General features: G+C 35.4%; 1 protein-coding gene across 1 annotated transcript in view; it reads left to right on the top strand.

Moving 5' to 3' along the window:
* The window catches only part of CASK (calcium/calmodulin dependent serine protein kinase), a 441363-nt gene that overhangs the window by 386810 nt on the left and 42461 nt on the right, over window positions 1-12092 (top strand). The window contains 6 exon segments of the mRNA XM_028522590.2: window positions 4224-4277; window positions 4280-4308; window positions 5631-5699; window positions 8276-8344; window positions 9744-9779; window positions 11386-11582. Coding sequence (XP_028378391.1) covers window positions 4224-4277; window positions 4280-4308; window positions 5631-5699; window positions 8276-8344; window positions 9744-9779; window positions 11386-11582 — 454 coding nt within the window.

The following is a 12092-nucleotide window of genomic DNA, read 5'->3' as shown; positions in this document are numbered from 1 at the left end:
GGTTTATCTGCAGGTGAAAGTGGGACACCCAGTCCTCCAGCCACCCCTTGCCATGCATCCTCTCTGCCCCAGCTGCCTGTCTCCACCCCTCCTATCTGTCTGGATGTATGTTTCTTCTTTAACCTCCTTGGTTGTAGGACATCTATACAGTTTGATTTTCTGAAAGTTCTGTTTGTTTTTTGTTTTTTAAATTTGTTGTCCTTCTTTGGGCTGTGTGAGGAAGTGAAGTGTATCTACCTATGCCTCCATCTTGGCCAGAAGTTCCTTTTTTTTTTCTATATGTTTATTTTCTATTTCATTGTTATATGACTTAATGTTTGCAATGTATAATGTACAGTTTCTTGTAGAAATTGCTGAGAGAAAACTAAGGATGCACATTATACATGGGTCTAATGATTACATACCATGGGTATAATAATCCCATGTATAATGTGCACAAAATCATGGATGCACATCGTACATGGCAAAATACATTTTGTTCATTCTTCTTTCTATTGGTTTTATCTACCTTTTTAATTAGATGGTTCATTTATTTCTGTCTTTCTTCATTTCTAATATATGCATTTAAGACTAAACTCTACCTCTCTAAGTATTATTTATCTGTATCCCACCAGTTTTGATATTAAGCATTTTTATTGTAATTCAATTCTGTTTTTTTAAATTTCTACTGTGATATTTTTCATTGACCCATAAGTCACTTAGAAGTGTTATTTTAAAAACATTTAAGAAGAGTTTGTATATATCTTTTTATGATTTAATTCTAACTTAATTGCACTGTGGTCAGAAATATGGTCTGTATGTCACCATTCTTTGAGGTTTGTTGAGACATACTATTTAGAAATTAGGAAATTAGAGTTTGATAAATGACAATATAAAATTGAATGGTAAGATCAGACTAACAGTTGCCCGAGGGGAGGGAGGTTGAGAGGCTGGGTGAGAAAGGTGAAGGGATTGAGAGGTACAAAATTCGTAGCCACAAAATAGTTATGGGAATGTAAAGTACAGCATAGCACTTTAATCACTTTGTAAATGGTCCGTGTGTACTTAAGAAAAATGTTTATTCTTTAATTGTATGAACAGTTCTCATATAATGATAGGCTTGGGGTTAATTTTTTGTTCAGATCTTCTATATCTTGACTATTTTTTTGTCTGTTTGACCTATCAATAATTGTTTAAATATGTTATTATCATAGTAAAATTTTTTTACTTCTACCTATATATCTCTTTATCTTAGCTTTGTATATTTACATATAATTAGGTATATAGAAGTACCTGGTAAGCATTATCCTTAATAATACTTTCTAGTTAAAATTATTTATCTAATATTAATATTGTTATTCCAGCTTTAGTTTAGTTTTTGGTAACATGTCTTCTTTCATCCTTTTATTTCCAACCATCGTTGGGGGAAGATTTTCCTTCTTCTAAAGTACATCCTCAGAAGTTCCTTACTGTTAGTATCTTATTGACAAACCCTCTTAGGTGGTGTTCATCTCTAAATATTTATTTCAGCCTCAGTATTGAACATTATTTTGAGAGCATAAGTTTAGGTTGATGACCATTCTGTTATGTTCTGGCATCCACTGTATGATATTGAGAAATCTAAAACTAAATAAATAAAGTCTTTTAAACAAAAAGAAAAATTGCAACCACCCTGGCTGGTGTAGCTCAGTGGATTGAGCACAGACTGCAAACCAAAGGGTTTCCGGTTCAATTCCTAGTCAGGGCACATGCCTTGGTTGTGGTTCAGGTCCCCAGTAGTGGGTGCAAGAGAAGCAACCACACATTGATATTTCTCTCCCTGTTTTCCTTCCTTTCCCCTCTCTCTAAAAATAAAATAAATAAATATTTTTTTAAAAAGAAAAATTGCAAACCATTATTTCTTCAAATATTGCCTCTTTTTCATTTCCTCTGTTCTCTTTTTCTAACCTCCAGGTAGAAGTATGTTAAACATTCCCTCCATGTTACTTAATATCTTTTTTCCTATTTTTTAATTTCTTCCTTCCTATTCTCCTTATTTTGTTTTTTTCTCTGATGTGCAGTATAGATAATTTATCTAGTTATATCTTCCAGCTCACTGAAACTCTGTCTTCAGCCATATTGGCTTATACCACCAGTTATATTTCTCTTTTCTGAAAGTACTAAACATTTGTTCTTATTTTTATTTTCACATCTGTCTGTTCTCACCTGATAATCTCTTGTTGCATGCTCATCCTTGCAACTGGGTCCTTTTATTTTGTTCCTTTTTTTTAAGATTTTATTTATTTTTTTTTTAGAGAGGGAAGGGAGGGAGAAAGAGAGAGAGAGAAATAGAGAGAGACATCAATGTGCGGTTGCTGGGGGCCATGGCCTGCAACCCAGGCATGTGTTCTGACCGGGAATCGAACCTGCGACACTTTGGTTCACAGCCCGCACTCAGTCCACTGAGCTACGCCAGCCAGGCATTTTGTTCTAATATTTAATACATAGCTCTTTTATATTCTGCATCTGACCATTCCAATATTTATCCTCCTTGAGGATCTCAATCTGTTTTTCCTGTTTCTTATGACTCACATAGTAGTTTTCTTTATTGTGTGTTTGGTGATCTTTGACTATTGAGCTCATGCTTGTCTAACTGAGGGAAGTCCTATGGGGACTAAACTAGATATGCTTTCCTCCAGAGAGGGTTTGTTCCTTGTTGTGCCAGTTGCCATAGAGTGCCACTGATCTGGGTCTTGGCCTCCTACAGCATCCCAGCCTCAGCTTTTCTAACTTAGCCCAGTGCTCAGAATCCAGCTAGCAGACATTGCTACTATAGCCCTTCACCCTTCCCACTATTTCATTCTACCCTTAGTTGCCACCACTTTGGATCAAGCACACCAGGGTTCTTTTGTGTGAAGGGGAGAATAGGGATGGAAGTAGGAAGTGTTCTTAGGGGTTTGCACTCCTTTTGTGAGACCAGTAACACTTCAAGAGGTGTGTCCTAAGCAGGATATAGTTGTGAGAAATTCTTTGAGTGACTAATCAGCCATATTGGGAGCAAAAGTCCCCAGAGTTTGGGGGTATTATGTTAATTTCCAAACATGAGTAGAGAGAACAGTGCAATGAGTTCAAGTAGCGAAAAGTGAAGGGATTAGTACATTGATCACCCACCATACCCATAAACCAGCTAGAATTATTGTTAATTCATGGTCACACTGGTTTCATCTGTACTTGCCCAACTGCCCACTCTCCTAGATTATTTTGAAGCAAATCCAAGCATCTGATTTTATTTATATGCATTTTAGGATATGCCTATAAAAGACACGGTGAGCTTTTCATAAAGTCAGGCCAGTATGTAAATGTGCACAAGTTTATAATAAGGAGGCAAAATTCTATGTAATATTCTATTTATGCACGGTTCTTGGTCACTTTTTCCACGTAAAGTATTACGTGATGCTAAAATGCCCCCCAGTTTATTTTTAAAAGATTGCCATATGTCTAAGTTTAGTGTTACATAGGTATTATATCACAATTCTTTTAAAATCAAGAGCCTTTGTATCATATTTGGTAGATAATAGGAGGAGGAAACACTTAAATGGTACTTACTATGTGCTATGAACCATTCTAAGCCCTCTACATGTATTAAACTCATTTAATTCTCACAACAGTCCTATGAGATAGGTACTGTTTTCACCTCCACTTTATAAATGTGAAAACTGAGACATGGAGAGTTTCAGTAACTTACCCAAGATCTTAAAGCCAGTAAGTGATGAAAGCTGGGATTTTTACCCAGATAGGCTGGTTCTAGAGCAGGGATGTCAAACTCATTTTCACTTGGACCACATCAGCCTTGTGGTTGCCTTCAAAGGGCCGAATGCAACTTCAACTCCTTGACAGTTAAGGAGTAGTTACATTTATACAGTCCTAAAATTATTTTGGCCCTTTGAAGGCAACCATGAGGCTGATGTGGCCGCCGGTGAAAATGAGTTTGACACCTCTGATAGAGGCTGTGCTTTTAAACCACTATACACACTGCCTCTCTCAGAAAAATTAGCAGATTTCCACAACCATCTTCAAAACTGTGTCTTCCATAGTAGATGTATCTGTTTTGAAGTTTACTACATGGACCAACTTTGTACCTGTTTCTGAAATATTGGCCTTCAATATTTAGCTTAGTTTTTTTTGAATTAGTTACATTTCTAGCTTTGGAGTTTATTACTATAAAAGTATCTATCATTTCATGTTTATAATTTTGTGTAATTTAGGTACACTTCATGTTGGTGATGAAATTCGAGAAATCAATGGCATCAGTGTGGCTAACCAACAGTAGAACAGCTGCAAAAAATGCTTGTGAGTAGATGAAAGTTTATTTTTCTTTGTGTAAGGTTGACTTTCAGTTTATTAGCTTTCTTTTTAAAGCACTAATAAGGGGTATTCTTTTGCAATCAGATTATCTCTGATACCACCATGTGTGTGGACTTGAACTTAAACAACATTCATCAACACTGACAACAAGGAAAATATTTACATGCAATAGAGTTTGGAAACATTTTGCCCATCCTTAGCAGTGTGGACTTTAACACTCTCCTTTCATGCTTTATCTGCTATTTTTTTATCAAGCAGATATTTAAAGAAAACCTTCCCTTCCCCTAGCTACTGTGTCTCAGTGGATTGAGTGAACCAAAGGGTCACCGGCTCAATTCCCAGTCAGGGCACATGCCTGGGTTGCAGGCCAGGTCCCCAGTAGAGGGTGTGCAAGAGGTAACCATACATTGATGTTTTTCTTTCTTTCCCCCTTCCCCCCTCTCTAAAAATAAGCAAATAAAATCTTTTTTAAATGTATTAAATCTTTAAATAAAAAATAAGATATTTTTTAAAAGAAAGAAACCTTCCCAGCCATGCATGCATACCTTTCAACTAGTTTCTCACTGACCTCAACTCTGCTGACATCAGCAATGTCAAAAACCTCTTTCCTGTCTAGCTGAGTCATAGCCAGCTGTATTGGGTTTCTCTACAACAGAGAGGGGAGGAAAGTTATAGTAGACCAGGCCATTTGACCATACATATCCAAAATCTGTGTTCAGATTAGGCTTTGGATTTTAGGGGTGGAGGGGGACAGTGGGCAGAATGACAGGCCCTGGTAAGCAAAGAGAAATATTTGGACTTCTGGTCCCAGATCTTCCCACCACAACATAGCAGCCTCCTCCTATGTTATGAATATCTATTAAGTGTGAAACAATCACATAGACTTACTATTGTAAAAACAAGGTCAAATCATGAAATGAAAAGTAAATTTTATGTAGTATACCATCATAATATAGCCTACCAAATATATTTTTATATAATTACTTCTAATGTCTAGGTCAATTTCTATTCACTTTTGAAAGACATGCCACTTAGAGTTTTTTGTATTCATGTCTATAAAAGGTACATGTCAAAGGTGTGTTATACCACTGCTGTATGAACAAGGCAGTCAGCCTTGACTTTGCAGGGCTTCTCCCAGGAACAATTTAACTGTTACAGTGAGCAGTTTCTGTGTGATAACAGTTTCCTGTTAGACCCAGGTGCTCTCAGCTGGGTTTACATTAATTGCCCTCACACCTTTCAATGGCTTCTTACATGGTTTTTGTGCAACATTTGTTAGTTAAGTAAGCTTTCTTTTCTTCCTCCAGCGGGAAATGCGGGGGAGCATCACCTTCAAGATCGTGCCAAGTTACCGCACTCAGTCATCATCCTGTGAGGTAATAGCTTTAACAAAACACTCTGTCTCCTCTGGGTTCTTAACTAACTGTCTGCTCATGGCTGAATGTTTTGGCTTTCTGGGAAATTGTTTTCTGCCTGTGCTGTTGATCACCGCCACACCAATTTTACAACAAAGATAACGGAACAGAGTAGGTCCCATTCACCTACTCAGCCCTACTTCTATGGGGACCTCCTTAGCACTTTAACTTCTGCAGGCCAGAATTGAAACAAAATATAGAGAAGCTACAGTTAATGACATAAGCCTTAGTAAAGAACAAGTAGAGTCTCTGAGGGGAAAAATTAAGGTTATAATTGCAATAACATTTCCAGGAAGTACATTCACTTCCCTTATTGAGAAATCAAATAGTTCTTCTTTCTAAGAATCTGAGAAGCAATCTGTTTCTATCAAGATAGAGTCATTTAAATAATTGTGACACATCTCTAGATGGATGTTAAGTCTATGAGGAATTGATAGCTGACATTATGAGAGGAATATAGGCTTTTTGCAATATTTTGTGAAGTTGTTCAAACTTGGAACGTTACATGATTCATAAATAAGTTCTGTAGAGTAATACATCAAAGTTTCTTTCTTATAATATAGGCTTATCCTATAGAAATTGTCACTTTTTCAATCTATATTATTCAGTTTTATGTTGGTTATTAAATGAGATTCAAGGATATATTCTTTTATATTTGGAAATGCAAACTGGCATAAATGGTATCATCCTTCAGTCATTGCACAGTCAGCTGGAATATTATTTTTTGGAGCCTATTATTTCATGTACATCTTCCAAGTATGTGTACATCAGTATGAAATACACATTTTCTATATTAATTTTAAATACTGACAAGTAACTTATTGGAACTCATCTAGAAAATGGAATTTGTACTTAAAAGTTGAGGGAGAAATTATAATGCTTCTTCATTCTCTAGCAATGTTATGAATCTCACAAGAAAAATCAGGCTGTGTTTTCTCAACTTATTAAAGAGATATATAAGAATTTGTAGTTTTTGTTAAGTATATTTTAGAGCCATGACAATTGGGGTTTCTGTTTATATCAGGTCTTGAGCTCCTCTTGGTGGCTTTTTATGGAACTTCAAATAATACTATGTTGTAAAAGGAAATGGAGAACTGTTTCTGCTCCAGGATTTGTAGTTTTGAAATTTGTTGCCTAGAACACAAACCTTGCTGGGAAAGAGAGACTATCACACATACATTTTATGTAAAGCATTTTAATATTCTAAAATCACAGATGGTCTTCATACCATTTCTCATCATTGAAGAAATTTAGTAAACATGATGATTTTTGTCTTTTCCCAGGGTGGGGGTACTAAGTAACCAGAAGGTACTGTTAGTTATTAATATAAACGTAATTTTCTCTTGAGTTTTTAAGTAGTTGACCTAGTTTGGGGGTGGAAACAGTACTAAACATGTAAATTCTACATTGTTGAGTAAGAAAAAAGCTCCCCCCTTGCCTTCTTTACCTCTGAATAATATGAAAAATGATATTCCCCTCCCAGCCCCACTCCCAGCTGGGACAGTACTTCCCAAAGGAATGCTCTCTGGCTACTTGTATCAGCATCCCCCTGGCCCTGCTGACTGGAATCTCTTGCAGTGGTACCTAGAGATCAGTCTGCTCATTAACACTTGAGAAGGCTCATCTAAAGGATCCCATTATTAAAAGGCTAATGAGTTCCAGAATTTTTTTTTTAAATCTTCAGGTGTGGGGGCAGGGAACATGTCTTTCGAGCAGGCATGAATATTTCAAAGAACTCTACTAAACCAAAAATTTTAAAAACACCTTCTTTCTTCTTCTCCTTGGTCTTATCATTAAAATTGATTTGGGCAATAAGGGAATGGAACCTGGAAAGGATTTTGATTATGTCAAATAATACGGAGAGTGCAGTTGACGTACTAGGGCTCTGGCTCCTGGGATCTTTGCTGGAAGTGTAATGCTTTGAGAGGCTCAAGATTGCTGTTTAATCAATCTGCTAAAATTATCTCAAGAATAAAGGTTTCTTCTCTAGTGTATATCTGTTTTTACCCTTATTTGTAATATTTGTCTTAGAACAATCTCAAGGTGATTACAATATGAGAAGTCTTTCTTTTTTTTAGATTAGTTTCACTTCTAATGAAGTCATTCAGTAATTTTTACATTGAGGTACCTAAAAATTACTAAATACTTTTTAAACCTATTGTTTTATAAAGTTAGGCAATTGAGATCTTCTGCACAATGATTTTATAGTAATACTTGTCATTTTACAGCACTAGATCAGATTTTAATATCAAGTCCCTCTTCTGGGTCTCATTTAAAGAAAGCAAAGATTAGAGGATGTTGGAGATAGGAAAGAAATTGTTAATGAATGGCACGGTCATCACTTACAGTATGTGAATCTTTAAATGGCAAAGTTTTTTTCTTACTTTCTCTAAAAACATGCAAATAAGTCAGTATGGCACCTGTGCAGCTAAAACCTCAAAGGAAATGGTTGTCAGATTGTGGTTGTAACTGTTGATGTGAATATCTCTGTTTCTATGCTGGTGTTCTGTGTTAATGAACCTTGTGTCTTATTTCAGAGAGATTCCCCCTCCACTTCCAGACAGTCCCCAGCTAATGGTCATAGCAGCACTAACAATTCTGTTTCGGTAAGAACTCGAGCTTCACACGGCAAAGTGTGACAATTTTGTTGGTGCCACCTGCCATGAGTGTTCTAGTTACATGTGTTCAGTGAAATATTGTCTTCTGCCAATATACAAGGCTACTACAGCTACAATGCAGTTTACTTCTGGAAAATCTGTTTTCAGCATTTTCTTCTCAATAAATCCTTTCCATTAGTTACATGTAAAGACACATAGTTCAAGACTGCTTTGGTCATTCTCAAAATATTTCTGTGTCACCCCACAAGTATTTATGACTTTGCTCAAACTTATGCAAAGGATGTAAATGGAAATTTTGGAAGTCTCTAAATATCTTTTTATTTTGAGAAAGATAAATAAATGTACAGAGTTTGCAGAGTAGGCATTTGGGTCTTGGGCTTTGTAGTTGTCTTTTCTGAGTGATATCAGCAACATGTTTTAGTTTCCGCTATCTAAGTTTACGAATTGGTGTGCCCTCTGTTTTTGTGGTACGTGCACATATTTTTGTGAATTATAAGCCTTGCCTGGATATGAAAGCAAAAGGAACTGGCTTCAAACTGCACTTAAGCCACGCTATTATCACATCTTTAACACAAAGTACTTTATATTTTACTTAAATTTGGAAATGTATTTTTTTAGAACTATCCATTTTGAAATATAAAAGAACTGTTTTTAGTTTATTTAAACAAACAGAAGCACTTACAGGTGCAAGTATGCAATATTTGGGGGTAACAATCTTCTCTAAGTTGCTGGTATTGCTGTTAAAATTACTGAGAGTTCTAATAATGGCAGCAGTATCACTTTTTTCTAACTGTTAATTTGCCCTTTGAAAATATATCAACTTTTTCTATCAGATAAAATTTTAAATAATTTAGTGATCATCTCAAATGGAATGATATCAGTAAGTGAAATTATGGAAGAAAATTCCTATGACTTTTATTTTCAACTTCAAAATAGGCCATAAAGGAATTCATTCATAACAGTTAACATTTAATACTTCTAAGATGGTGAAAATCCATATAGCCATCAAATTTTTCAAAATCTAAAAGGTTGCAGTGACAAAGTTGAAAAGGGCAACAGCTCTTTTTGGTTTGGTTTTTGATTTTTTTTTTAAATAGGGCTGTTTCACTCGCAGTGGCTTTTGTGTTGAAGATGCTGAGTTGTTTCTCAAGAACACATTTTCTCTCTGCTTAAACTTACCTGCTTTCTTCAGCTTGCTGCTAAATGGCCTGGGTTTGATTTTTTTTTTTATAACTCAACATTTCTGAGAAATGGAATGATGTATATTATCTCTTTACAACTTAAATCTAGCTCATTTTTTAACCATATTGTAACAGAACACACAAATTACCTTGTACTCTTAACAAGTAAATGAAAATTTTTCTCCTGGGTTGGCTTTATTCTACAGGACTTGCCATCAACTACCCAACCAAAAGGACGACAGGTGAATAGTTATCCTCTATAGAAACTTCTCTAAACTGAGCTGCTAATAGCCAATCCTTTATTAACCCTTTCCATCCCATAATGTCTGCATTTTGGACCATAACATTTGAGCATTGAAAGCTTGTACCATTTCATTTTAACACATTAAACATGACTAATTCTCTATAAAGATTTTTCCCTACATCTTTGTAGCTGTGATGGTTATTGTAATTTCAACCTGATAATTGTGTTGATGATTAAGAATTCAGCCTTTTGTGGGTCTTAAGGGCCTGCCTCTGGGGTAGAAAAAATTTGAAAGCATACAAAATTCTTAGAATTCTAAGAATAACTAAAATGTACATGCTGGTGAGTATTTTTCAGCAATAATTTTTTGAGATTTGAAGGCTTCTTAATTTGCATTTACAACAAAAATAAGAACGTAGATATATTGGCTTTACATCCTTGTATGCCTCTGTTAACTCAAACATGAAAAGTTAAGTGCTGCCTAACACTGGCAAGTAACTTTCAATGTGCCAGCTCCTTCAAAGTATGGATTTTAGGTTCAAATGCAGAGACTTGTTAATTTTATAGGCTGGATTCCTGAAAACAAAATTAAATAGAATAATTTACACAGTAGTCCCAAAACCTTCAGGTTGGTTTTACAGTGACTTAAACATTAATATTCAAATTTAATTTCAAGAGATAGAATTTTTGTGGGCTTTTTCATGAAATGTGGCATTAAAAATAATCTGACTTAGAGTTAAAATTTGTGTAAGTTCGCCCTGATAGGATTTACCCACCATTTAGTATTGACTGCATAAGTAATACAGCATTCTATACCTACCACCTTATTTTAAAATGTTTAGAAATCCAGTAATTCATAAAATGCTACCATATGATAACCCCTTATATGTTAATCTGTTTTATTTGATGATATTTACTAACTACATTTATATATCATAAAACTTAAAGCCTTGAATTTGTGCTGATTTCAAGCATTACATTGGCAAAGCTGAGATTCACATTTATTTTTCTTCTCTACAAAGAGCAAAATACCAATGTAAAGACTAATTGTTTTTTTAAAAATAAAACTATTTTTAAATGTTTTTTAAAATTCTTTGAGTTACATTTAAGTTGATCAGCAGTGTGTAGGCACTCAACCAGTTGTCTTGTAGGCATGTTACAGCAAGGTACCAACACAGCATTCTTACTAGTTTTGTACCATTTGGTGCTTTAGGGTTAAAATCTACCCTGAATGCTTGTGTTTGTGGCTTAAAAGCTGACACTTGTTCATGACAACTTATCCATAACATCAACTAAACATATGCAGATTTTACAATGGTAAGCATACATCTCTATAATTATAGGCCTATTCTGTTACAGTAAAAGCCAAAAACAAGTATCTTAAATGTTCCCTCCAAATACAAACAACAAAGATTTAAACCTGTACACATCCAAAGTAGTACATTGTTTCCAGTGGTTTTGTGTGTTGTATTTCCATGCATCATTTTTGTTTTTACCATCTCATGTCCTGTTTGTACTGTAAGTGTTGATGTGTAGTTATTAGGTTAGCGCTGTTTTCTTTCATATCACCATGGCATCCTTTCTTACAAACTCCTGTTTTATAGATCTATGTAAGAGCACAATTTGAATATGATCCAGCCAAGGATGACCTCATCCCCTGCAAAGAAGCTGGCATTCGATTCAGAGTTGGTGACATTATCCAGATTATTAGTAAGGATGATCACAATTGGTGGCAGGGTAAACTGGAAAACTCCAAAAATGGAACTGCAGGTCTCATTCCTTCTCCTGAACTTCAGGAATGGTATGTTTTTGTTGTTTTGCTTTTTAATAAAAATGAAACCCTGCCCATCCATTTTTTAACTTTATATTATTGTTTTATGTTATAAAACCTGTTTAATCTATTCTTTGCTTTACTAGCTAAACAAAATTCAAGTTAGTCATCAAGGAATTCTAAATCCTCAGCATCTAATGAGTTCCTACTTATACTGTGAGATCTTTGTTTTATGTAGCAGGACAGAGGAGGGTCTAGAGAGAGCTTAAGTAACTTGCCTCAAGTCCCTGTCACATCATGGCAGAGCCCACCACTACTACCACTACTATATGCTGTTTCAATCCCGTTAGAAATGCATTTTTTTATCCTCACCTGAGGACATGCTTACTGATTTTTTTTTTTTAGAGAGAGAGAAGAGAGGGGAAAGATAGGAGAGAAACATCAATATGAGAGAGAAACATTAATAGATTTCCTCTCATGCGTGCCCCAGCGGGGGACCAAGCCCACAACCTACACACATGCCCTGACTAGGAATCAAAC

Source organism: Phyllostomus discolor, chromosome X (assembly GCF_004126475.2).
Source record: "Phyllostomus discolor isolate MPI-MPIP mPhyDis1 chromosome X, mPhyDis1.pri.v3, whole genome shotgun sequence".
In the NCBI taxonomy this organism is placed as follows: domain Eukaryota; kingdom Metazoa; phylum Chordata; class Mammalia; order Chiroptera; family Phyllostomidae; genus Phyllostomus; species Phyllostomus discolor.
The sequence above is the reverse complement of the archived record's forward strand: the minus strand, read 5'-3'. Positions and strand labels throughout refer to the sequence as shown.